Source organism: Cnephaeus nilssonii, assembly GCF_951640355.1.
Source record: "Cnephaeus nilssonii genome assembly, chromosome: 14".
Classification (NCBI taxonomy): Eukaryota; Metazoa; Chordata; class Mammalia; order Chiroptera; family Vespertilionidae; genus Cnephaeus; species Cnephaeus nilssonii.
The window spans coordinates 10,127,349-10,150,547 of record NC_137085.1 but is presented as its reverse complement, the minus strand read 5'-3'; the positions used below and the strand labels follow the sequence as shown (position 1 = coordinate 10,150,547).

Below are 23,199 nucleotides of genomic sequence, written 5' to 3'. Positions count from 1 at the left end.
CACAGTTGGCTCTGAGCTTCCTGGCAGCCGCCGCAAAGAGGGCAGCAGGGGAGACACATTTGTAAGATGAGAACAAACCAGCTGTGCTTGAGAAGTCTGGTTTTTCCTCTTCCTGAGGCCGGAGAGCGGTTTCCCCCGGGCCCCTCCGAGGGGGGATGTTGTGTGATGACACGAGCAGTGTCCTCAGTGACAGGAGACACACGAATGGGCCTGTACTGTGTTGGTGATGGATGTGTTCTGATGGAACCCTTGTTAAGAAAGGGGGAGGGAGTGTGCGGAGAGGACGTGCCGGCTCTGGCCTCAGGGGACCGTGCCAGCTTAAAGACGCCCATGGCCTGTTGCTAACGGGGAAGCACAGGCTGCAGGATCACACACCCAGCAGGACCTCACGCGTGTGAAATACGTACGTAACAATGCGCAGACCTCTCCCACCATGTCAGCAGCGGTGATCTTGCCGTGAAGAGGTTATGGATGACTCTCCCTCTTCTTTATGTCCTTGCGCAGTGTCTGAACCGAGTATTACTTTCATAATCATGCGAACAGCTTCAGTAGGTGATTTCCATTTTGAAACAAGGCAGAGGAAAAGGATTCCGTACAAGTTTTCTGGCCACCTCAGTTGCTTCTCAGTTGCAGGCTATCGAAGGCTTTATTTATTTGCTCCTAAAACGCCTGCCTTCAGTAGAGGATTTCCATCTTCAGCGTCCACCACAGGAAAGCACTCTGTGTTCCCCGCCGGTATTTTACTTTATTTTACTTTGCCCTCCGCGGTCCCTGGGACAGCAGGCGCCTGCCTACACCCACTCGGCATCCAGGACCGATTAGTTCCCTTTATTGCCAATGCGCTTTCAGTAGAATTAGGCACATTGAAGTGGAAGAAAGGGGCTTGGCCGTGTGGGCGGTGGAGCCAAGAACAGGCTTTGTTTGTCAACAAGGCTCCTTGCTGCCGTGCAGAGCTTTCCCGGGGAGCAAGTGCTGCCTTCTGCCTGGCTCCCAGCACTCGCCCACTTAGCTCCTCAGGGCCGTGTGGGTCCAGGGAAAGGGCAGGTCCCCTGCTGGGAAGGAAAGCTCCTCGGAGGGGGGCGGGCACCTCCCAGCGTGTGCCCTGGGCGCAGCCCTGGAGCTTGGAGCTCTCCCACCCTCCCTCCCGGCAGGGGCTGGCTCCCCTCCAGCACTTATTCCTTCAGCCTCTCTTGTTCCTGAGCACCTTCCCCTACAGCTTCAATCCCCACCAAAGAATGGGCCATAAAACCTTGTTTGTTCCTTTAAGGACAGCCAAGATCGACTAGCATTTAAAAAGAATAATGATGAGAGCAGTTGCTCTTTATTAACCAGCTATTATGGACCAAGTGCTGTGCCAAACGCTTTAGATACACTCTTATTTATTCCTCCCAATAGCCCTATGGCGGGCATTAATAGCACCGTTTAATGGATGAGCAGGTGAGGCTCAGAGAGGGGCAGTAACTTGCTCAGGATCGAGGGCCTCGCCCTTCAGGCCCTTTAAAGGCCACCTGCTTTCTTCTGTCACCTCCTTAGTACCCTAATTTGACCAAATCTCAAGAGACTGCAAAGAGAGGAAATAAAGGACATTTAGTCCTAAAATTCAGCAAGCAAGCTTCGGAAGCCCAGGGTGGCCCTCCCAGATCCTGCCTGGCCCCACGACCTGCACCCCTGAGGCCATCCCAGGGTGGGAGGCCCATTTGGTTTCTGCTGGTATCAGTGTGGACTCCTTCACATACAAGAAAAAATAGGTATGTAGATACATACACAGGCAATACATAAATAGAGATGTGTGTACCCATGAGCTACTACATATACATATAGTTCCTCTGGGAGGGAAGCAACCCAAGGCTGTTCCTTTCGGTTCCTCGCTGGCGCGCCAGCCCCGGCCCCAGAGAGCCGGCTTGGGAGGAATCGTGGCACAGCAGCCCCTGATTGCTTTGGGGACTTGAAAATCCCCTGGCTCTTTAAGCAAGAGGTGGGTAATAACTTTCATGTTATTGAGCTCCAGCTTAGAGGACGGGCTGTCTCTCCCAGAGGTGCAGGGGCCACCTTGCGCTCCCGGGGAGGGGCCACGAGCCCTGAACCTGAGAGACGGCATCTTGCTTCCCTTCCCAGGGACTGTGGAGCGGGGGCTGTGCTGCAGGTAGATTCCAGGCTCTCAACTACTAATGTCTATAATAATAACTAGAGGCCTGGTGCATGACATTTGTGCACTGAGGGGGGGGCCAGGGGGAGTCCCTCAGCCCAGCCTATGCCCTCTCACAGTCCAGGACCCCTTGGGCAGCAGTTGGACATCCCCCAGGGGGTCCTTAGCGCTGACGCGGAGGCGGGAGAGGCTCCCGCCACTGCAGCTGCACTGGCCAGCTGTGAGCCCAGCTTCTGGCTGAGTGGTGCCCCCCTGTGGGAGCACACTGACCACCAGGGGGCAGCTCCTGCATCTGCCCCCTGGTGGTCAGTGCATGTCATAGCGACCGGTTGTTCTGCTGTTCGATCAATTTGCATATTAGGGTTTTATTTATTATATAGGATAATAATCTATCTATATATAAAAGCCTAAGTGACCATTATGACCGGATGACAGCTATGATGTGCATTAACCACCAGGGGACAGATGCTCAATGCAGGAGCTGCCCCCTGGTGGTCAGTGTGCTCCCACGGCCAACCTCTGCGGCCTGCCAACCTCCCACAGTCCCTCCCCCAGGCCGGCTGGCCCCCATCGGCCTCCTGATCAGCCCCGATCGGGACTCGGCGAGATGCCCCCGATCAGCCCTGATCGCCAGCCAGGCCAAGGGACCCCACCCGTGTATGGACTCGTGCACAGGACCTCTAGTAATAATAATAATGATGATGTCAGGACACAATGAGCTATGTATGTAAAATCCAGTGCCTGGCATATGATAAGCACCCCAAAATGGCAGCCCTAATTGTGTAAGTGTGGGTGCTGGTGGGTAAGACTGGTGGGCAAAGGCCTCTGAAAGTCTCAGGTAGCTGATGAGTCCGCACAGAGGGCGAACAGCTTTCCCAAGGAGCTGGGAGCTGACGTCTCCCCCGAAAAACCCGCACATGCTGGGTGACTGTGTTAGGCTCTCTCCGCTGGCTGAGCCACCTTCTCCATCCTTCCTCGGTTGCTGTCTTGGCTGCATTTGTGAACTGGCCTCCGAATGGGAGCTTAATAAATTGTAGACCTTCAGTTTGCTCAGTCCTACTGCCTGGCTTTTAAAGCTCCTCCCTCCCCCTCCTTGGTCATAATTGCTCCCAGTTATGCTACTGCCCAAGAGAGACCCACGTCGGACTTCTGACCTCCAGAACTGTAGGATAATAAGTCTGTGTTCTTTAAAGCCATTAAGTTTGTGGCACTTTGTCACAGCAGCTCTAGGAAACCGATATGGTACCTCCTGTCGCCCCACCGCCAAGCATAGTGCTGGCCCGTAGGGGGTACTTGGTTCTCATCTAGACGGTCCAACATATTTACTCATTTGCCCAATCTTAGAGACAAAAGTCGTTTCAGAATTGCCTCATGCTTTCCACTGTGAAAAATGAACCTGCTAGGTGGAGGTTCTGATTTGTTAGCAATTCATTTTGTCTTTAAACTGAGGGTTTAGAGTCAAAGTATTATGTTGGGTTAGTTGTTTCTTTTCCTCTTCAGCTTGGTTCTGTTACTTATTTGCAATAGGTCCCTTCGTTTCCACTGGCGTTCAATAGGGCTCAAAATTATCCCTTCTTCCCCACACCCCTTCTATTCACTCCTCCCGCTCCTTGCAGGTAACTGAACAGACTAGTTTTTGGGTTATTCCTGTTTCTTTTTTGCTAAAGCAATTAGGTACATGTATTCTTTCTCTGTTTCTTTACAAAAGGCAGTATGCTATAGGTATTATTTTGCACCTTAATTTTTAAAGTGGAACATCCTGGAAATCACTTCATGTCAGTGCACAGAAGTCTTTATTCTTCTTCGCGGCTGCTTGGTGCCGCACTGTGTGTCTCTGCCTGACTTGATTCAGCCACTCTCCTCTGTGGGCATTTAGGTTGTTTTCGGTACTTGACAGGTTTCATACCTGACGTGGAAGAGAAGGTGACTGAGGCACAGAGGGGTTAAGGAACTTACCCAAGGTCACACAGAGAGCAATTGGCAGAGTCTGGGTTTAGACCCAGAGGGCAGACTCCTGGGTCTGTGCTCATTAACCACACACCAGATGGCCTCTCACTTCACCTGCATAACAGTGTAACAGTTGGTGGTCTCCTTCCTGAGTTTTGAGGGAAAGAAGGCTTAGCGTGGTAAAATTATTCTCCCTGGGTCTCAAGGAGAAAGAGGGGACCCTCCCCTGAGTGGGGTCACTCCCAAGCCTGCTGAGCACTTTCCCCATGCACCTCAGGCCCAGAGGAAGTGAGTGCCTGCTGCTGGTGGTTGGCCCGCTTTAGGGGAGATCAGTGTCCTGTCCTTGCTGCTGTCCCCGCATGCTCCCCTCAGAGCATCCCAGATCGGAGCCTGTCACTCGATGGGCTGTGGATGATGGAGGAGTCTTTCCTCTGCCTTGAAATGAAGGGCATTCCCATGGTCCGCCCTCCGTTCCTCCATCGCTGGTGATAAATAGGAGGCAGTGGTGACAAATAAAATCAAGCCACCTTTATTCGTTTATCCTTCCATGTCCTCCCCATCGGCGCCTGATGGCAGGCTGAGCGATATTGGACACTCCATCACTCTTTCACCTGTCTCTCCTCCCTCCGGAGGGTCGTGTCTTGATGAGTTCTGGGCGGCGTGAGTTTTTCTTGGCTAATTATGCTTTCTGGGCCTCGGTCTCCCCGTCTGCAGGGCTGGTGGACGCAGCCTCTTTGCCTCTTTACTTTTTGCCTTATTGACCCACGTCATCTAACTCAAAGCTGGCTTCGATCGGTAAGAAAAAGTAACATTTCAATGAATCAACGCATGGAGCTCTTAGGTTTTTTTTTTTAATTTTAAAAAAAAATCTATTTTATTGATTTTTTTCACAGAAAGAAAGGGAGAGGGATAGAGAGCTAGAAACATCGATGAGAGAGATACATCGACCAGCTGCCTCCTGCACACCCCCCACCAGGGATGTGCCCGCAACCAATGTACATGCCCTTGACCGGAATCGAACCTGGGACCTTTCAGTCCGCAGACCGACGCTCTATCCACTGAGCCAAACCGGTTTCGGCTAGGTTTTTTTTTTTAGGTGGGAGAGTGCAGGGGGCAGGGAAGTCAGATCAAGACCATTAAACATGCCAAATCCAAGTTCACAAACCAAAGGAAAAGGGGAAGCTAATGGAAGTGAGTAGAGAGGCGGAAGGGCGATCTCTCCTGTCCCTTCACCAGTTACTAAATGCCTCCTGCGTGCCAGGCACATGCTGGGATGAGGGTGGCACGGGGTGGAAGGAAGAATGTAGAAAGCTGGGCTCAGATGCTGGCTCCTTATTCACTTCCTGTGTGACCAGTGACCTTGAGCAAATCAGTTGACATCCCAACCTGTCGCCTCCATTGGGAAGGGAAGCGAAGGACAAGCTATTGAAAGCCTCTCTCTACCGAGTGGTCCCCTTTGATTCTCACAAAAAGTATGGGTGGTGCCATGCCCACTTTACAGATGGGAACACTGAGTCTCGGACTGTACTTGAGAGCTGTGCAGGGCCACATGGCCTGGTTTCAGACCTAGGGACGTGTTTCCATTGCACCCTAGGGATGGGGCTTCATAGCCCACTGGCCCCACGGGGCTGCTGTGAGCAGAGGGGACACCGGGTTTATTTGAAACTGGTCTGTGGACTCCAAATGACAGTGAGCAAGCAGGCAGACAGCTGTGCTGACAAGGTCCCTGGACCTCGGGAAGCTCCCCAACAAGTAGAGAATTTGAGAGAGAACTGGACACGGAGAAATGGGAGTCTCAGACCAACCCAGATGCTGACGAGGGCTGTGTGGGGACCCCAGGCCAGCCCCATCCAGAACTTTAGGTTTAAAACAGGCCCTGGAGGAAGAAGAAAGACACGAGAGGTTTGGAGAGAGATGAGGAAGACGGGCTCATGTACCCCTATTCAGTTGGGGTTTCCCAAGTATGGTTCCTATTTCACACCTGTTCCCCAGGTGGGTCACATGTGAGCTGCCTCTCACAAATCTGTATTTGTTTATTTATTTATTGTTTGTTTGTTTATTTGGGGGAGGGGGAGATGGGCTCAGGTGTTCGGACCAGGGCCGGCTCCCAGGGCTAGGCGGGGCTGTTTCGGACGAGGCTAGGCTCTTGGGCTAGGCTCCATCTTTGGGGCTAGGCTCTGCCCTTCTGGAATGGGCTCGGCTGTTGGGGACTCAAATCTGTGTTTATTGAACAGGCCTGAGGGGGAAATGTGACTAGCACACCAAAACCTGTGACTTCTCAGATACTAATGCTCAGGATGAGGCCGGAGTAAGTGGTGTGCTGGGCATTCAGGGACCTCATACAGGACAGGTGCCGGCTCAGGGACAAGAAGTGAAGTTTGGTAACCATAGCGCAGACGCAGCCCCCACCCCAGAAACCATCGGCCCCGTGGTGACTGACATGGCTCGCCAGGTTTAGCTAATAAAAATACAGGATGCCTGTTTACATCTGGTTCCAGATAAACAACGAGTACATTTTTGTAGCAGACGTGTGTGCCATGCAGTATTGGGACACTTCCCCTGCCCCCACCAGCCTCGCCGTGCAGGGCCAGGTGGATGCTCGTGGGATGGAGTTGCTCTTTCCTTTGCTCCTAGCCCCCTCCCGGCCCAGCCCTGCAGGGAGAGGCTTGCATATACTAAATCCCATCTCGGAGGCTGCTTTTTAAATTAAACTGGGATGAAGTCACGTGTGCGGGGAAGATTAAAATGGATTCCCTTCGCTTAGCAAAGGCCAAAACTGTTGAGAGGGATCCCTAGGAAAACAGCACTTCAGCTGATGAAAAGTGTGGCCTGGGCTTCGGCTGGGGGAGCAGCTGGACAGAGGGGAGCGGTGGGGCCTCTGCTACTCAGGAGGGAAGGAGGGAAGGCGAGGACCCACTGCCATGCCCTGAGTGCAAGTGGGCCCAGCAGGGCGTGTGTTTCCCCTTCACTCCCAGTCACTTTCACCTCAGCACTGCTGCTTGGCATTGAGAAAGCCACTGGCGAGAGGCTGGGAGGGGCTGCCGAGGCAAGGTGGGAAGTACCAAAACCCATTGCTTCATGCAGAAGCACTTACTGAGCACTTGCCGTGTGCCAAGCCCTTTCCAAGGAGTCCACCTGGGGCTGCCCAAATTCTCAGGGGCCCAGGGTTCTCAACGAGGGAGCGCAGGGAGGCAGAGAGAGAGAGAACTGTGATATTGTTGGTGGCCGGGGAAACGGGTGCTGATGACTAGGAAATTGGACAGTCCTGGGCTAGCACCCCTTTTTACACCCAGGAAATGGAGGCACAAAAGCTATTGGGGGATTTGCTTGAGCTCACACGGCATGGAGGGAGCAGAGTCAGCGTTTGAACCCCGGTCTGATGGTCTTTGAAACCCTTTAACCATGATGCTTTGCTGCCTCCTGGATTGTGGGGGGGTCACTGAATGTTTTTAAGAGAGGAGGGATGTCATGAAAGTAAAAAGTGGAGGAAAAAATATTAACTTGGTGAGAGGTCTGAGGCCGTTTGGGTGTAAATGCCCGGAGGTGGGGTGCTGGCTCAGGAGCCCAGGTGCGAGGAGAAAGGGACCCAGGTTAGGGGGCTGGAGGGGTGGAGGAAGGTGAAGGTTGGTGCAACTTCCTGAAGGATCTGCTCAGGGGAATGAAGGGTGGGTTGTCAGAGCTGGGTGCTGAGGGCAAGGCCAGGGCTGCTGGCAGGTCAGTGGCTTTGGACATGCTGGATTTGAAGAGATGCCGCGTGTCCCCAGGCAGAGCTCCTGACAGCATTAGGGCCCTGGGGCCAGCCTGCGGGGTCTGCACCCTCGCTGTCCTCGCCACTAGTTCTGTGACCACACCCTGTGTACTTAACCTCTCTGAGCCTCCGTGTTCTCTCTGAGATGGAGAGCAATAATACCTGCTCTTCAGGATGCTGAAGGTCCTATATAATAAAGAGGTAATATGTAAATTGACCCTCACACCCTCGCACAAGATGGCTGCCCAATATGTGGTCAAAGATGGCCGCCACAAGATGGTCAGCAGGGGAGGGTAGTTGGGGGTGATCAGGCCAGCAGGGGAGGGCAGTTGGGGGTGATCGGGCTGGCAGGGGAGGGCAGTTGGGGGCGATCGGGCAGGCAGGGGAGCAGTTAGGCATCGATCATGCTAGCAAGGGAGGGTTAGGGGGTGATCAGGCTGGCAGGCAGGCAAGCAGTTGGGAGCCAGCAGTCCCAGATTGTGAGAGGGTGCAGGCTGGGCTGAGGAACACCCCCCTCCCAGTGCATGAATTTCATGCACCGGGCCTCTAGTATTAAATAAGAAAAATAATATGTAAAGGGACAGAGAAGGTGCACAGTCAGCATCTGGGCAATTATGGTTTGAAATTTGGGACTCCAGGCTGGTGTGATGTGCTGGTCTCCCCTGGGCTGCGGCAGAAATGGTCCCAGAGCTAGGCGTGGAGGGGGATGGGTGTCTGCTTTTCATTCATTAGATGAATTTTCCTTCCCACTGTGTTCAGGGCTCTGGGGATACAGTGTGGAGAGACTGACGGGGAAAACCCACCGATAGCACAAGACGGAGCCCACGCTCGACCAGGCAGCAGGAGCGGGTTGGTCTGGCTCACACGGCATCCCAGCGAGCCTTGCGCTGACTAGGTGTGCAGTAGGGAGCGCTGCAGGATGAGCCGCGGAGGCAGGGGCGCACGGGGCCTCCTCCGCACACATCAGTGCTGGCACCGAGGGGACGCGGAAAGTCTGCCTTTGTAACCACTCTGAATTGGAAACTCCCCATCTGAGCGAGGGATGTTAAAGGACAGAAAACTGGGCACCAGGGTGTCGCTTCTCAGCCTTGACATCACATCTGTTTTCCCCCTCTTCTTCTTCCAATTCCCATTTGGCTCGCCTTCGCTAAATCCTGCTTTGAAAAATGCTGGGAAATCCACCTGGGCCCTCAGCAGGCAGGGGGACTGGGGGGAAGACAGAGCAGCCAGGAATAACTGGAATAACTGGCTTCCGAGGCTGCCCTTCAAGGCCTCGGCGGGGGTGACGCTGCGCAGCCCCTTCCTGGCCATGGGCCGCAGATCCCCCAGCATCACAGGAAGGGGAGCACCAGACCGCCCCCCCTCCCCCGCCCCGAGTTCAAACAAGACACAAGTCTTCTGCCGAAACCAGTTTGGCTCAGTGGATAGAGCGCCGGCCTGCGGACTGAAAGGTCCCAGGTTCGATTCTGGTCAAGGGCATGTACCTTGGTTGTGGGCACATCCACAGTGGGGGGTGTGCAGGAGGCAGCTGGTCGATGTTTCTCTCTCATCGATGTTTCTAACTATCTCTCTCAATTCCTCTCTGTAAAAAATCAATAAAATAAAATAAGAAAAGACACAAGTCTTCTCATGTGCCCATCTCACACCACAGCACCTACCCACCAACCTCTGCTATTTTTGGTCACATATTTCTTTTTATTGGAAGGTTAGGCGTTGTTGTTTTTTTAATCCTTTCATTAAAGACGTGTGTTTTTGCGTTACAGAATAAAACTCCCTGCGTGTTGTAGGGATCCCAGCAGTATGTTGTTGCTTTAACGGGAGGCTGGCTCCCGCATTTACTGCCTGTTTTCTGGAGTAAATGAGAAGGTGGTGTACATCTGCAGGTGATGTAAGAATGCGTGCTGGAGGTAAAGCTCTCGGCAGCGGGGCAGCGATGGAAGTGTGCCTTCACGCCTCTCGCTTCATCCTGCCCCAGTCCCCCCCCACCCCGGCCCCTGAGGGGACTGCTGTTTTCTGGAAAGGGGACCCTTGGGAAGCTGGTTGTAGACTCACCCCTCAAACGCTTGCTAGGTCAAGAGGAGGTGGCCCTTTCTAGTGACAGGAGCCTGGGCTCAGGATCCGGATTGGAAGGTTATCTGCCATTGACTTGCTGAGTATCCCTCAGGCATCCGCACAACCTCTTTGAGCCTCGGTGACCTCCTCCTCGGCAGGCGGGCCGGCAGGAGAACTGGGATCAGGCCTCTGACGCCCCCGGCACGAGTCCGTGTCCTGCAAACAGCCAGGTGACTGTGTTGTGTTGTGCTGTGGTCTTGGCAGGTCGGGGACCAGATTCTGGAGGTGAATGGGCGGAGCTTTCTCAACATCCTGCACGACGAGGCGGTCAGGCTGCTCAAGTCATCCCAGCACCTCATCCTGACGGTGAAGGACGTCGGGAGGCTGCCCCACGCCCGCACCACCGTGGACGAGACCAAGTGGATCGCCAGTTCCCGGATTGGGGACCCCGCCACGAACTCAGCAGGGTCAGGTCCCACTGCGTACGCTGAGCCTCAGCACCCCAGGGCCGTTCTGAGAGCCAGTTGTGTCCCCCTCCCGCCCCTGCACCACGTCCTGGTCTGTAAAGATTGCAGCAGTTCTCAGCCTGGGGCCCCTTTCATTTCCGTGCATGACCTTGGGCGCGTCCCTCCTCCTCTCCTGGCCCGTTTCCCAGGGAAAGCTGAACTGCACCACGCAGCTCTCCTGTTCTTCGTTAGCCTCTGGCGAGTCACTTACTTTATTTTGGGGCCCTTAGTTGTTTGTCTGAAAAGTGAGTCTTAAACCCTGCCCCTCTCCCAGGTCTGTGAGAATCTCAGGAGTTACCTGGGCGAAAGGGTCTCAAATGAGATGTCGTTGCTGATGGCTGAGCAGTTCCGTATCGGAATGTGTCACCTTTGGCTTTCCGTCCGAAGCCTCAGACTGGGCGGTGCCCCTCCCAGGCCAAGCACACCCACAGCATCTCTCTCCCCCTTCTCTCTCCCTCTCCCTTTTCATCTACACAGTAATATAATTTTTAAAATTAGTTACAAACATTTAAAAATGTTTGTAACTAACATTCCTAGGTTTCCCATTAAAAAAAAAAAGATTTCTGGCTGCTTCTTAAAAATCCAGAATTCTGGCCACTTGATCCCTTCTTTTTTTCCACGAAAACGTGTGGGAACTGAGTTGCAGCTGAGTTGCATCTCCAATGCTCCAGTTCGCTCCACCCCGCTTCCTAGGACTGGCCTGACCCCGAGGCCACGGGTCAGTTGCCCCTTATTCTCTCCTCTCCTGCCTGGACTGTAGGTGCCAGAAATCCACCTTGCCTGGTTTTAGAATTGCTATCCACGTGGCTTGACTGGGAGGCTGGGGACCGCCCATCTGCCCAGGGGTTCATGTGCCATGGAGTAGCCCCAGCGAGTGGAGGCCGCAGTTCTCTCAAAGCGTTGCTCACCCCGCTGCAGACCAGCCCTTTCCCTGCCTGTGCCCGTCTGAACTGCTCATGTGCGGCTGACCATGCTTGTCTTTCTCCATAGGTTTCCCGGGGATCCCACCACAGAAGGAGCAGACAAGGTAGGGTGCTCTCTGTCCCCAGGCGTCCTTGGCTTCTTCTCAGCTCTGGACCTGACATGTGTGCCAGCGACTCACACACATGAGCTCATTCATTTGGGCAGTCTCTCTGTCCATCCTCCATCCCACACATGCCTGTGAGTGCCTCCAGGATCTGGACATCCCCGGACACCATCCCGGACACGGGGGTTAACAGCCATGAACAGAACAGATCAGGTCCCTGCCCTCAAGGAGGTCACCCCCAGTGAAGGAGACACACATAAAAACCAAAACAAACTACGCCCATGTCCAATCACAGAAGATGCTCACTGCCATCAAGACAAGGTGCTGGGTGTTACGAGAGAATGACAGATGGGACACCTGATTTAGACAGGGAAAGGCTGTCTGAAGTAGGGACGGGCGATATTTAGGCTGTGAACGGAACGTCAGATAGAAGTGAGTGAGAGCCAAGTCTGGTGCAGGAGCAGGGGTGGGGTGGGGTGGGGGGGGGGGTGAGGCTGACCTAGTCAGAGGCCACAGCCTGTGCCAGAGCCCCAGGCAGGCAGAGGGCATGGCTTGTTGGAAGAAGGGAGAGCCTGGGAGTGCAGTGAGCAAAGGGGAGTGGGGACAGGATGACCGCAGGTGGGGTGGCCAGGTCACACAGGGCTCGGCGTCTCACCTAAAATGATGGGATGCCGTTGAAGGGCTTAAGCAGGGAGCAAAATTAGGAGATCTGTGTTTTTACAAGGTCATTTCAGCTGCTGTGTGTGGTGACAGGGAGAGGCAGGGAGACCGGTGGCATCCTAGACGCTGATGATGGTAGAGACAGTGGCGGGAGGGGCTGGAGTGTGTGTGTGCCATCTAAGTGTAGTTTGGAAATAAAGGTACTATTATCCCCAATTTAATAAGGGAGAGATTGAGACCTAGAGGAATAAGTGGGAACCCTAATAATATTGCTTCCCTCTGAATGGTCATGAGGACCTGATCATACATGTAAAAGTGCATGTAAGACATAAAACTGCAACTGCAGGAGGCCGCATGCATTCAGCATGTATCGGTAATGTGTCCTGCAGGTTAGTTGGGGTGGGGAGGGGAGATGGAGGGGGGACCATGGAGGGACCGACCTCATCCCCCGGCAGTGTGGTCGCTGGCTTGGCCTGGCCACTGGCTCAGGGCAGCTCCATCTTCCTGCCTTTCAGCTGGGATTTTACAAGGGGCCGGCCGGCTCCCAGGTGACCCTGAGCAGCCTGGGCAACCAGACGCGCGTGCTGCTGGAGGAGCAGGCGCGGCACCTGCTGAATGAGCAGGAGCGCGCCACCATGGCCTACTACCTGGAGGAGTACCGCGGCGGCAGCGTCTCCGTGGAGGCCCTCGTCATGGCCCTGTTCGAGCTGCTCAACACCCACGCCAAGGTGGCCTGCACCCCTCCTTGGGCAAGGGAGAGGCTGGCGGGGGGCTGCTGGGGCCTGGCTGCAGCTCTCAAGGGCTCTGCATCCTTCCCTGCCTCCCGGGGTCCCCCCTCCTTTACTAAGAACCCACAAGGAGTCAGGCCTAACTGAACCCTGGGCAGAGACTGGTGACCAAGATGGTCCCCTGCCCGGGAAGCCCAGACTCCTGGGGAGACAGTCAATTAAAGTCTCCTGTGATCGGGGCCCTAACTAACACAGTGGCTTTTAACGCACATTTGGGATCATCTGGATTGCTTTCAAAAAGCAATGCTGGGCCCTGGCCCGTGTCCTGGGTTCGAGCGGTGGCCTGCACACCGAAGGGTCGCAGGTTTAATTCCCAGTCAAGGGCATGTACCTGGGTTGTGGATTTCCACCCTGTTTGCCCCCCTCCCCCTGTTCTGGGCACGTGCCCGAGGCAACCAATCAATGTGTTATCTCTCTCGGTTCTCTCTCTCTCTCTCTCTCTCTCTCTCTCTATCTCCCCCTCCCTCCCTCCCTCCCTCCCTCCCTCCCTCCCTCCCTCCCTCTCTCCCTTCTTCTATTGTCTCTGAAAAAGCAATGGGAAAAATATCCGTGGGTGAGGATTTAAGAAAAAAGCAACGCTTGGGCCCCACCCTGGCCTGGCTCACTCTGCATGCACATCTGTGGGTGGGCGTGGGCCCCCGGCAGTTCTTACAAGCCCGGTGCCCGCCGTGCTGCCGGCTTTGAGAACCCGCTCGGGTGGAAGCCTGAGGTCCCGAGGCTGCACGAAGGGAGGAGTGAGGAACCCACTGGGAGTGGTTGCAGTTGGGAAGACCTCCCTGAGGCAGTGCAGTTCGGAGAGAATGGGGGGAGGGGCTTCCGGTGTGTTCAGGCTGCTGCAGTCACGCATGCTAAGGTGCCAGGGAGGAGGAGCCAGAGGATGCTGGCCCAGCACCAGGCCAAGGTGTTTGGACTTCCTCCTGAGGGCAGTGGGGAGCCACTGAGGGTTTAGGAGGGGAGGCCAGTAGTCAAGGTTGCATGCGGGTCATTTGGGGCAGCAGGAGCCATCCCACCTGCTGGTGGGGCTCCCTGCTGAGCGCCCCCCTTGTCCCTGCCTCCAGTTCTCACTCCTCTCCGAGGTGAGAGGCACCATTTCCCCCCAAGACCTGGACCGCTTTGATCACCTGGTGCTGAGGAGGGAGATCGAGTCGATGAAGGCGCGGCAGCCCCCCGGCCCTGGGCCCGGCGACACCTACTCCATGGTCTCCTACAGTGACACAGGCTCGTCCACAGGCAGCCATGGCACCTCCACCACCGTCAGCTCGGCCAGGGTGAGCGTCCCCACCCCGCCCCTGGCACAGAGGCCAGAGGGGAAGTAAAGATACAGTCAGCCCTCCGTATCCATGCGTTTCCCATCTGTGGGTTCATCCGGCCATGGATGGAAAATAATTTGGAAAAAGAAATCCTAAAAAGCCCCCAAATGCAAAACTTGACTCTGCCGTGCATCAAGCACCAGGCTGGGTTCGTGTGAATGAAGGGATGCCTAGGCGCACTCTGTCGTAAGCCTATATGCAATACTATACCTTTCATATGAGGCACTTGAGCATCCAAGGATTTGTTATCCATGTGGGATCCTGCAACCAGTCCCCCCACGGATACTGAGGGGCGACTGTACTGGCTTTGGAGTGAGACCCATCGGGTTCAAATCCTAGCACCACCACTTACCAGCTCTCTGCCTGCCTTTCTGAGCCTCAGTTTCTTCACCTGTAAAAACCTCATCATAGTCGAGGGCCTGCTGCGTGCCAAGCGCGGGCTCTAGGAGAGAAGAGATATGGCCCTGGCTCATGGGGCTCACAGTCTGGGGGGTTGGGCTGGGGAGAGAGAAAAGATCAAAGGTAATGAGACAGGTAGGAAAAATAATGATAATCCGAGGGAGGCTCCATGAGAAACTGAGGGGGCCACGCACAGCAGAGGTGTGGTGATTTGGGTTTTTCCCAAGACACGCCCTGTTGTCATGAAGCCCCACACCCAGGCTGATTTTCTCCTCCACTCTCCAACCCCCCTCTCCCCCCAAGAACATGTGGTCCATCTCAGGGCGCGGTTCTGCTCCCAAGATGCTCGGAGGCAAATTCTTCCCAGGAGGCCTAGCAAGGAAGGGGCAGAGGCAATGGATTGCTGTCCATTGCAGGGAAAATCCAGTCATTGCTGTCCCTGTCGGGGTGAGCGGGAGAGCCAGGAGGGAGGTTGGGAGGTCTGACTGGGCTCCATACTCCCCTTTCCTGTCTGGATCATTCCTCACCACTCTCCGTGGAAAGGGAGGGGATGGTTGAGTTGCCTAAGCATATTGTTCCCAGACGGCGAAATGGCAACTCTTGCAGGTGGAGTCTCAGTTAGACTTGGGACGTTGTCCTGCTGCAGGAGCTGGAGCTCTGAGGGCGCAGTGATGTGCAGGGCTGCGGACACGGGGGGTTAGTGGGCACAGAGGGGCCTGCAGCCACCGGGAAGCAGCCTGCAGTGGGCATACCTTCCCCTTGCAGACCCCAGCTCCCAGCTCAGCCTGGCTTTTTTTTTTTTTTTTTTTTTAAGCTCTGGGTGAACTTCTACTCCTCTGCCTCCTACCCCTACCACTGAGTCACCTTTATCCCCAGGGGTCCTTATCCCTTCCTGGGGTGACCCCGGAAGCTGCTATGCATTCCTGTAGGCCGTGGATGTGGCTTCGGGGGAGGCGATATCACGCTTTGGGATGAGCAGGTTACTCTGGGCAGGGAGGAGCCGTCCCCACCTGTGTACACTCTCTGATGTGCCCTGATGATGTCCACATGAGGCTTCGGGGTACCGAGTCACTGCTCTAAAACCCGAGGTCGGGGGATTGCAGGCTCCAATTCTGGGGTGCTGGGATTGGGTGTGTTCTAGCCTGGGAGGCAGAAGATCTAGGTTTAGCCCTGGTTTCTCTGGGCCTCAGTTTCCCACGTGTAAAATGGTCTGACGTTGTTGCTGGCGCTGGCCACAGTAGCCCGAGGCCCTGAGGGCAGATTAGGCTTCGGGACTCGGAGGAGCCAGGGTGACTCTTTTGCCTGGGAAGGGCTTTGGGCTAGGGTCCCAGCCCCAGCTCAGCACTGGCTGGCAGTGACCTTGTCCCAGCCCAGAAAAGTGCTGCCCTTGGCCAGTCTAAGCCACAGGCGTGGCAGTTCACCCTGCCCTGCCAGAGAGACCCTGCACATTGGGGCAGCCTGCTGAAGGCAGACTTCAGAAAGGCCATGGGATGACTGAGCGGGAAGCTCTGGGGGAACGATGGTAGGGGTCCCCAAGCTTCTGAGATGTGAGTAGCTATGGAAGTCTGTGACCCACCAGGTTGCACATGCATGTCAGATTAGGACTAACCAAGGCCAGAGTGAGCTCTCAGAGATGGATTCTTCTTTATTTTTTATTTTTTAATTGAGCTTAGAGAGAGGAAGGGAGAGGGAGGGAGAGATAGAAATATAAATGAGAGAGACATTGATTGGCTGCCTCCTGCACGCCCTCTACTGGGGATCAAGCCTGCAACCTGGGCACCTGCCCTGACCAGAATGGAGCTGGGGACCTCTTGGTTCATGGGTCAGTGCTGAACCACTGAGCCGCACCGCCAGGTTCAGAGATGGATCCTAAAGGAAGATTGCCCAGGCAGGAGAGGCAGCGTGGAAAGGTCCCTTCACCGCTCAGTGCCTCAGTTTCTCTCCTTGCATTGGAGCTGCTTCCCCAGCTGTTGGAGGGTGCAATGATGAGCACCTCCCTGCTAGAGCCAGCACCCCAGAGATGCTGCCCACAGCCCGAGGGCAGGGGAAGCCTCCGTTCTTTCCGCCCTTTCCCAACCTGGCTGGGAAGACCCCCCTGAGGATTTGCACCCAGGGCCTTGCAGACACACGGAGGCTTCTGGAAAGCGCTGGGCTGGGGATCTGCCACACCCTCTCTAATCTGCATCCCCCCCAGGGGCCCTCCACATGCACAGCCAGGGCTCCTTTTCTCAGACTCTGAGCTTTCCTGCTGCACAGGCTTCGGCCTCCTGGAAATCCAGGTTTCCTCTGATCAAGTCTTCTGAACAGGGTCCTCCTTCGGGCTCTCCCTCTCATTAGCAGGTGTGACCTTGAACAAGTCACTTCCCTTCTCCAGCCTCCGTTTTTTTCCATCTGCCAAATGGGAATAATGACCGCAGCGCCACCTGCTGGAAAGTCCCAGGATTGCCCCAAGGTGAATGACCATCTCCTGAAGGTCCTTCTCGAGGACAAGTGTCATTTCTGCAGAGCAGTGAGGTTTCCTTCAGGCAGGCAGTTAGAATGAATGTAGCAACAGGACCTTTTCTTCCCCATCCTTCCATTATCTCTGTCCAGAGCCTTCAACGTAAAAAAGGAGAATCGTGTTTATTTTGCCTGTGTGTGTGTGTGTGTGTGTGTGTGTGCATGCCTGCACGGGTTTGGGGGTTTTTCTGTGCCCATCCCACCCCTAATATTTATTTGATGTATTTTTCTTTTTGCCTTTTGCCCGTCCTTTCTCCCCAGGAGCGGCTGCTGTGGCTTATAGACCTGATGGAGGTACCGTCCATTCGGCTGGGTGGGGCTCTGGGAGTCCCTTAGTTGGGGCAGAGGTAGAGGGGCTGTGGCCCTTCCCACCTGCCACCCCCTTATGTCTGCACTCAGCCCCGGAGGGCTCTGGGGTCCTTCTTGGTGCTCACTCGCTCTCCCCAGGTTTTCTCAGGCTCTGCCATTCCTTGCTGTGTGACCTTAGGAAGTGGTTTCCCCTCTCTGAGCTCAGCTTTAGGATATGTCAAATGAGGTGGTAATTTCTGTGCTGTGCAGCTGTGGAGAGGCCTCTTGGCCTTTCATATGTCAGACACTCCGTCGGCCTGGATGTTCTTCTTCCCATTCTACACGGCCTGGCTGCCTCCTGTGTGTTCTTGGTCCTTAGTTCACCTGCCACCTCTTCTGAGTAGACTTCCCTGATTCTCTCCAGACTTTTAGCCTCTGGCTCCTCCAGCACCCTGGACTTCCCTTTGTCATGGCTCTTGTCTCATTATATTCTAACTAGAGGCCCAGTGCATGGATTCGTGCACATTGGAAGTAAATTAATTAGAAGGTGGCCGGCGGGGCAGGACTGGGCAAGATGGGGCAGACACACCCAGGAGCCAACCTTCCATGGTCCCTCCTGGCCCGGCTGCACCTGGGGCAGTGCCAGGGCTCAAAAGGCGTCTGCAGAGTGAGTGGGGTCCCTCCGGCAGGTGAGGTCCCTCGGCCTGGCCTGCGAGGAACAGGCCAAAACTGGCAGTCCGACATCCCCCACGGGTCCCGGAGTGCAAGAGGGCACTCTGCAAAGTTGCTGTTGCTCAGCAGCTCCTGCGTTGAGCGTCTGCCCCCTGGTGGTCATTGCGCATCATAGCTACTGAACAGTCGTCGGTCGTTGGTCGGCTGGTTGGTGGTCGCTTAGGCTTTTCTACATATAGATAATCTGTACCAGCCTGGCCTGTTACCCACCTTGACCTTGGGCTGCTTGAAGGTGGCGACTGTATCCCTGGTGCTTAGCACAGAGCCTGCCCCATACTTGGGGCCTTTCTTAATAATAGTAGCTGGCATTTGTCGAGAGTTCTCCACTGGCATCATGCTTTCCAGTCATATCTTCTTTGGCCCTCCCAGTAACTAGTAGACACTGCTACGATCTCCATTTGACAGAGAAGCTCTGAGAGGAGGAGCGACTTGCTCCATGCTGCTCAGCCCGTGAGTGGTAGAGTCAGGATTCACCCCGGGCCTGCTGGCCTCTGAGCTGCTGCTGTTCACCCCTGTGGCCTGGCTGTGATGTCTCCCTGGAGGAGCCCACCAGCTGCTTGTTAACATTATCCATCTGTCTGTCTGTCCGTCTGTCTGTCTGTCTCTTCTCCCTCCCCCCTCCTCTTCCTCTGTTCTGTTAACAGTGCTAACTGGGTGCTCGCTATGTGCCGTACACAGTTCTAGGTGCTGGAATACAGTACAAACAACAAAGAAATACTTTCCACAGTGGAATTTGGGGTTATGCTGGGGCGTAAGCGAGATAACAACTGAAACGCACAGTACAAGTGGTGAACGTGCTAAGGGGAGAAAGAGGCAGGAAGGGGATTTGGGACGGGGTTGGGTGATCAGAAAGGGACACCTGAGTACCGACGGGGAAGGGGTGGGGGAGATATCCATGCCCATCGCCCCCTGCTGGGAAGAGCACTTCAAACAGAGGGAACAGCGGGTGCTCCCTGAGGCAGGAGCGGGCCTGGAGTGTCCGAGCAAAGTCCAGGGGGCCGCGAGGCTGGAGCAGGGTGCGTGCAGGGAAGGCCATGGCAGATCGTGCTGAGGACTGGACGTTGACTTTGACTTTGACTTTGACTCTGAGATGGGAGCCACTGGCAGACACGTGGAGGCTGACATGGTCTGGCTTAGCTTGAACAGATGCCTCTGATGGCAGAGAATAGACGAGGGTGGGTTTGTACCAAGAAGAGGTCAGTCCCGGGAAGGGCCTGGGAGGTTGTGCAGCCTGAGCTGCTAAGGGGTGTGATGCCGAGCTCTGCAGGCACCAGCTCTCTCTGCTGCCCGGCTAGTCCTGGCCTTGGTGTCCTGGGAACCCCCTCCTTCCACACGGCAGGGCTCGGACTGGGCACCTCCTGCTGCCTGTGTGTGGAGGCACAGGACAGAAACGCCTCCTCCTGGAAGTCCTCCTGCAGGAGTACAGAGCACCAGCCCCATCCTGGGTGTCAGGAGCCCCACAGCCCCTCTGCTCTGTCCCTGTCATGCAGTGTGCCCTTTACCCACTGTTGGCCTCAGTCTCCCCATCTGTTTGACGAAGGCAGACACCCCCACCCCAAGGCTCCTCTATCTCAGATTCCTCTCTCTGTGGGGAAATGCTGGGAAACACTCGAGGGGAAGCACAGAAAGGAATGGCAACTCTATATTCCCACCACGTCTCTGTGCATTCGGACGAGGGCTGCAGCATTACTCCAGAGACTGAGCCTGAAAAATAATGTATACTCACCACTGAGTAAGTGCCAGGCCCTGGTCTGCAACAATGCCATGTATTAGTGAGCTTTGGCTGAAGCGATGCTGAGTAACAAACAACCCTCCGATCTGGATGAACAACTGCCTAAAACATTTCCTTCTTGCGGCCCAAGTCCCTGACCTCATGGAGCTCACATTAATACCTCCATGAATATGCCTGCCAGGTGCTTCAGCCTCTTCCGGAGTTTGTCTCCCCAGGTAAGCAGGGAGAGGTGATGGGGTGCAGGCAGGGACCACATCTTTCTCCTGTCTGTGTCCCCAGTGCCGGCCCAGGGCCTGGCACAGAGTGGGAGCCCAGGAAATGTGGAGCAGACGCTGAAATGAAACCGCACTCCCGGCCACTCAGGATTCTCTTCTAACATTCCGGCCTCCTAAACATCCCTCCCTTGTCATAGGAAAATGTCCTTCGCCTGGCACCCGGACAGGTGGGGCGGCAGGCGACTGGCTCTCGGTGACCCAGATGCCCCAGACGGTTGCCCCAAATGGAGCCAGTTTCCATTCTGCCCGCATCCCCTGGCTCCCGCTGCCCGCTGATCAATCCCAGGTCAGACGTGGCTCCTCTGCAGCCTTTTCCCTCAACCACACGCAGTCGATCAATGGAAACCAGATGCAGCCCTCCCCCGTCGACAGATTGTGTTTATTTCCCATGTGCCTAATGGAGACGCGGCCCTGGGAATTTCTGCTGCCTCCGAACAATACCGTTCTTCTCCCATCACGAAGTCGGCCCGCAGAGCCGAGCGCAAGAATGGCGGCCTGCCCGGCAGCTCCGAGTTCTTCATCTGGTGCCAGCAGGCCGGGCAGAGGCCTCCGGGGCATGGGATCTGCAGTCCCACACGTGACTCTCCTGACCAGCAGCCGCGTCACCTTGGGCAGGGGGCGTCAGCTTGGGGAGCCTCAGTTTCCACCTGTGAATCCTCGGCTGAAAGCCCAGCTCCCTGTGGGTTGTCCTGAGGATTCAGCGAGATCAGGAGTGGACTTGCAGGCGTGGAGTTCATGGAAGCTGATTTTATTGATACTGTAAAGGCCGGCAAAGGGCACTGCAGAGGAAAAGGGTTATAGAGGTCACGGCCAGCCTGGCACACATGGAGCAGATGCCATTGGGAGTGTGGGGCGCAGCTGGGATTGCACCAGCCTTAACCACAGCCCCTTTCCCCTGGATTTGAGAGGATTTGCACGCCCAGCCTCTGCCTGGAAGGGGCTCCCTGGGCTGCCTAAGGATGCACGGGTGAGCCCTGCCTCTGAAGGCCTTGCTGCCCTCTCCCCCTGCAGGAAGGTGAGAAGGGGGTGCAGGGGTGGCCGTCAGCCTTTTGCTGCGTCAGCCTCCTTGCTCATGGCCTCCATGCCCCTCCTCATCCAGGCTAAAGGAGGGTGGAGAAGCTCAGGCCTGTCTCAGACCCTCCTAAACATCCGGCCTCCTAAACATCCCTCCCTTGTCATAGGAAAATGTCCTTCGTCTGGCACCCGGACAGGCGGGGCGGCAGGCGACTGGCTCTCGGTGACCCAGATGAAACCGAGATGGGTTTCATCTCGGTTTCATCTGAGGAGAGCAGAAGAAACCCATCTATTCACTCACTCACTCACTCAGCAGGCTTCTGTGAGCGCTTCCTGCATGCCGGACGCGGAGCCGGGCACCGGGCACCGTAGCCGAGCAAGACACCGCGCCTGCCCTCCTGAAGCTTAGCAAGTCCACGGGGGAGGCGGCCCCAAAGTGGTGGAAGGTGGTGTGAGAGCCTGGGATGGGGGCCCTGACCAACCTGGGGCATCATGGGCCGACCGCTGAGCCCCTCCCCTCCCCCCCCCCCCCCCGCCGGGCTCTTTTTCCCCACTCCTCCCTCTCTGGTTCCCCTGTGGCCTTGAGGAGCCTGTGTGACTTAGTGCTCAGCTTTTCCTCCCGCCTCGGGCCTCTCCCTGTGCATTTTGGGGCAGACGTGGGGGAGCCTGTGGTCCTGACATCAGAGTCAAGCAGCACGAAGAACAAAGGGCTGAAAATAGCACCTTTATATAAGAGCCCCCCATTGTAAGGAGGGGAAGGAGGCCTGGAAACCAGGGCACTGGGCTGGAGGGAAGGGAGGCGAGGGAGGGGCCTCATTTTGCTGAGGTGGCACCTGGGCACCTCCATTTCCAGGATCAGGAGTCCGCCTGGCAGAGGCTGGCACAGGCGAGTGCCCTTATCACTTCATTTCATTTTGTCCCCACAGTTCCTTCAAACCCGACTCCTGGGACATCCAGGCCCTGATGGGGCCAACTCAGACACAATGGTGGTGTTTTTTTTTTCTCTCTCTCTGAAAGGAAGGGAATTTTTGGAACCGCCACAGACTGGAGGCCGAAAGAGATGGGGCAGCAGGTGCTGAGGGCATCCTGGCCCTTGTGGGAAGCAGTCTGGATAACAGACCTGAAATAAGATTCAGCTTCCTGCCCCATCCTGGCTGTGTGACCTTGGGCAGGTGGCCTTCCCTCTCTGAGCCTCAGGCACCTCCGATTGGAATGGGTGAAAGATCCCCCTGGGTCTAATCCTTCAGCTGGGCACTGGCCTCAGTGGGTGCAGGAGAAAAGGGGCCCCAAAAGCTGGGGCGGGGGGCGGGGGCGTTGGCCAAGATGCTCATGCCGACTCCCTGTGAGCTCTGACCTTGATCCTCCTCTCGAAGCCTCTTCCCCGAGCGTTTCTGCTGACGCATCCCCGGGCTCTCAGCCTGCTGTCTGCAGCTATTTCAGACGCACGAGGAACATGGCTCGGGGACTCGGGGCTCCTGAGCGTCTGGATTCGGCAGATGGAGTCTGGCAGGGCAGGGCTCCGACCCGTCTGCCATTCGCTCCACTCAGGCCTCCCTCCCAGGGCTGGCCATTTGTCCTGCTCCTCCCTCCCCTTCCGCCTTCCATCCCTGCCTTCAGTCTTGCTCCAGGACCCCATTAATAGCAGAGAATGGCTGAGACCAGGGCCAGAGAGAGCCACTCCTGGGGCCTCTAGTTCCTACAGTATCCAATCCTGGGTCAGGTGACAGCTGCATGGGCTTTGGGGTCCCCCTGACCTGGGTTAGAAACCTGATCTTCTGTAAAAGGGCTGTGTGACCTTGGACAAGCCACTGTCCTCTCTGGACTTATGTCTAGAAGATGTGAACAGGGGAAATCTTAGTGCCTGTCTCACACGGAGAAACTAATGAGATCATGTAAGTGAAGCTCCCAGTAACTGGAGTGCCTGGCACACAGTAGGTCCTCCAGCTTGTAGTTCTCTGATCTCTTCTCAGAGAAAGTCACGCCTTCCCTGTATGCTCAGCACGCATGCTTGTTCTCAGGCTCTGGGATCTTCCCCCTCTCACGGGCCCTTTTCCAACTGCCAGCCCCACCGTGGAT

At 55.7% G+C, this 23,199-nt stretch overlaps 1 protein-coding gene across 4 annotated transcripts in view; it reads left to right on the top strand.

The window, feature by feature from the left end:
- WHRN (whirlin) overlaps positions 1-23,199 on the top strand; it is a 64,497-nt gene that overhangs the window by 32,101 nt on the left and 9,197 nt on the right. For 2 of the 4 annotated variants that reach the window (XM_079789955.1, XM_079789954.1), the window contains exons 4-8: positions 10,158-10,360; positions 11,390-11,426; positions 12,602-12,814; positions 13,933-14,142; positions 17,344-17,376. In XM_079789955.1, the coding sequence (XP_079646081.1) occupies positions 10,158-10,360; positions 11,390-11,426; positions 12,602-12,814; positions 13,933-14,142; positions 17,344-17,376 (696 nt within the window). The remainder of the gene's footprint in view (positions 1-10,157; positions 10,361-11,389; positions 11,427-12,601; positions 12,815-13,932; positions 14,143-17,343; positions 17,377-23,199) is intronic. The other 2 variants (XM_079789957.1, XM_079789956.1) reach the window with 1 other exon arrangement.